At 39.3% G+C, this 2969-nt stretch overlaps 1 protein-coding gene across 1 annotated transcript; it reads left to right on the forward strand.

Annotated features, from left to right (window-relative positions):
• Positions 1-307: 307 nt before the first annotated feature.
• On the forward strand, positions 308-1372 carry LOC149834284 (uncharacterized). Its single transcript, XM_090009333.1, has one exon. It carries the CDS (start codon positions 308-310, stop codon positions 1370-1372), a length of 1065 nt encoding a protein of 354 aa, XP_089865459.1.
• The last annotated feature ends 1597 nt before the right edge of the window (positions 1373-2969 follow it).

Here is a 2969-nt window from a genome sequence, read left to right on the forward strand (position 1 = left end):
AAAATCAGATGGAATCTCAACTTTGGTCATTTTCATAAGAGCCCAAGGATAAATTGTCTTTCAATAGCTGATATTGCACCAATGTACCTTATCTGTAGGCCCTATACCTACAATACCCTATTAAAAAACCGACATAAATTACACCTTGCCAAAAAAGGGCTGAAAATCTATGATCATCCTATGTATAACTCTTGATCTTAGACATTCTGGGAGTCTGCTGTACTTGCATCACTCAAGCCAGATTTTATCTGTACTCTCTGTTTCCTAGTGATTTCTATTCTCAGGCAAAATATATTTTTTCCTGATAATGGAGAAAAACACGAGAAGTAGAACCAAGAAGTGCACAAAGAGAACAAATGTGGGGAGATACAAGGAAGAAGAGCCACACCTTTCCGGTGCATACATCCGCAGCCTAGTTAAGCAGCTCAGTGCTTCCTCCAAACCTAAGCATGAAGATGAACCCTCCTCTGAACTTAACCCCACTGCTAATTTTAGTGGAGAATTTGGTGAAGCCCAACAGCCCCAACAGGTGAAGAAGCAAGTGAGAAGAAGGCAGCACACCAGCAAGCCTTACAAAGAAAAGCTTCTAAATATGGCAGAAGCAAGGAGGGAGATCGTGACTGCCCTAAAGTTTCATAGGGAAGCCATGAGGCAAGCCCAAATAGCAGAAGCCAATCCAAGAGAATTCCATGATAACCCTGTAGTGTGGCCTAGTCCAAATTTCAATTACCCTACTTTTGGTGTCCCTGCTTCATCTCTTTCTCCATGGGTTCCTTCCATGGAAAGTGGACTTTATATGGGCCTTCCATCAGAATCTCTGGGTCTCAATCTCAATTTTCATCATTTGGGTACCCCAGATATGGGTTCTTTTATGAACAATAGTAATACTATTGATAATAACAACCTAGTCACCTTTCCTTGTTATCCTTCTTCATCCTCATCCTCTATTTTAGGCCATAAAAATCCCATTGAAGTTGCTCCACAACCACCACCCTTACCTACTGCTCCTTGTCCTGTTGGTCCTCGTGCAATTAGTCCTACGATGAAGTCACCGGGTTCTGTCGTCAACCCATTATTGCATCCAGCGATGGACGACGAGGAGATGGCTGAGATCAGGTCACTAGGGGAGCAACATGAGATGCAATGGAATGATACCATGAATTTGGTGAATTCAGCTTGGTGGTTTAGGTTCTTGAATAGTTTGGAAGTAGATGAGGAGGGAACTGAAGGGAAGATGGATGGACTATTTGATGAATTCATGGAGATCCCATCATGGTTGAAGGATGGACTGGAGAACCAGGATGTCTCTCCAATAGCTTCTCCTTCTGATGATTATGAGGATTTTTTGCAAGATAATTCTTTTGAATGGTAAGGCAAAAGAACACCCTCTTGTTGTCACAATGTTTTTACTGCTGCACTCTCTTCTTCTCCTTTTCTTTTAATACAGTTTCAGTAAGTTATTGAAGAGACAGGTTTTGCGAAGAATATGGAGGAAGCAGGTGAAGTTGATTCTATGTGAGTTCCTGATCATTTTTTTTTTTTTGGGGGGGGGGGGGGGGGGGAGAGGTGGGAATGATAGAGCTGGGGTTAGGTTCCTGATCAACTTTTAAGAATGGTATGGAGCAGTGTTATCAAAAATGCGTCTTGAGGCGCAAAAGGCATGCCTCACCTTGAGGCGAGACCCTCTGCGCCTCAAGGCGCCAACCTGAGGCGTGAGGCACGAAGAAGAAGAAGAAGAAGAAGAAGAAGAAGAAGAAGAAGAAGAAGAAGAAGAAGAAGAAGAAGAAGAAGAAGAATAAACTAGTTTTTAATTAGTTTATTTTACTTTTTATATATTAATCTCATAGTTTTTAGTACTTATTTGAGATTTTCTATTGCTTATTGAGTGTTGTTTTATAGGACATTATATTTTTCAATTATATAATTAGTTTTCCAGTAATGTAATCAGTTTTTTAGTTACTTTTATATGTTAATCTCATATTTTTTAGTACTGATTTGAGATTTTATATTTCTTATTGGTTGTTACTTCATCAATAAAGTATTTCTTTATTTATTTGTATTTTTAGATATTTTTTATAATTTTTTTTTTAAGTTTTCAAAAAAAAATTTGAGGCTTACGCTTTTCACCTCGCCTCATTTTTTGGTGGAGCGCCTCGCTACGCCTCAATGCTTTTCACAACACTGGTATGGAGCTATAACAAATTTCACTTTCATGGCAGGATCTAGATCTAAGACCTGCGAATTCCAAATGCATACTTGAAAAAGAAAAGTCAGGATAATTTAGCTGATTCAACCAGATCCTGCTATACTTGTCTAGTTGAACATTGATTGAGTCCTGATCGAGACTTGCTGGATCTTGTCAAGCCTGGATCTTTGAACCAATATTTCATGCCGCAAATTCAATGATTTGTACCCATCACTTGCACAAATTTTGGTTATGTCCGTCTTGAATCCAAAGAGGACCTGGTTTTGGATTTTGGCATGGATTGCGTGAACCAATATGAATTATTCAAGTCCATAATATCCTGACTTGCATTTCTGGACCGAGCTTGCCTCTGGTTAAATTCCCCCTAAATTCAATTGCTTAGTCTTGTTAGTCTTTGGCTTCACTTCAGTGCCTTACTAAGCATGACTCCAATTAGCACAAGGAGATTCAGGCCTGCTGCTGTGGCTTGAAACATTGTCTAAGATAATATTTGCTCCATTTCAGAGTTTCTGGTTTGTCCAACTTTAAAATAATAGGAATTCCATAGATATTGTACAGCTTAAAAACTGGAATGGAGGCTCTAGGAAATATGATACGTACCACCAATACTAGTATGTGTGTGTGATCCCATGAATGAGGTTGAGTGAGACATAGAGCTGGATTGGTAATCCCCACAGTCTTAACCAGTAACTCTTAGTTTTGAATCCAACCAGGGCCTATTTTCCCCAGATTGGTTTCAAAAAAGAAAAAGGAGAAAATGGGT

This window comes from Nuphar pumila, chromosome 6, assembly GCF_984573655.1.
Source record: "Nuphar pumila chromosome 6, dmNupPumi1.hap1.1, whole genome shotgun sequence".
Classification (NCBI taxonomy): Eukaryota; Viridiplantae; Streptophyta; class Magnoliopsida; order Nymphaeales; family Nymphaeaceae; genus Nuphar; species Nuphar pumila.

Excerpts from the sequence above, each read along its gene's own strand:
- LOC149834284 (XM_090009333.1), top strand. The coding sequence starts at position 308 with ATGGAGAAAAACACGAGAAGTAGAACCAAGAAGTGCACAAAGAGAACA.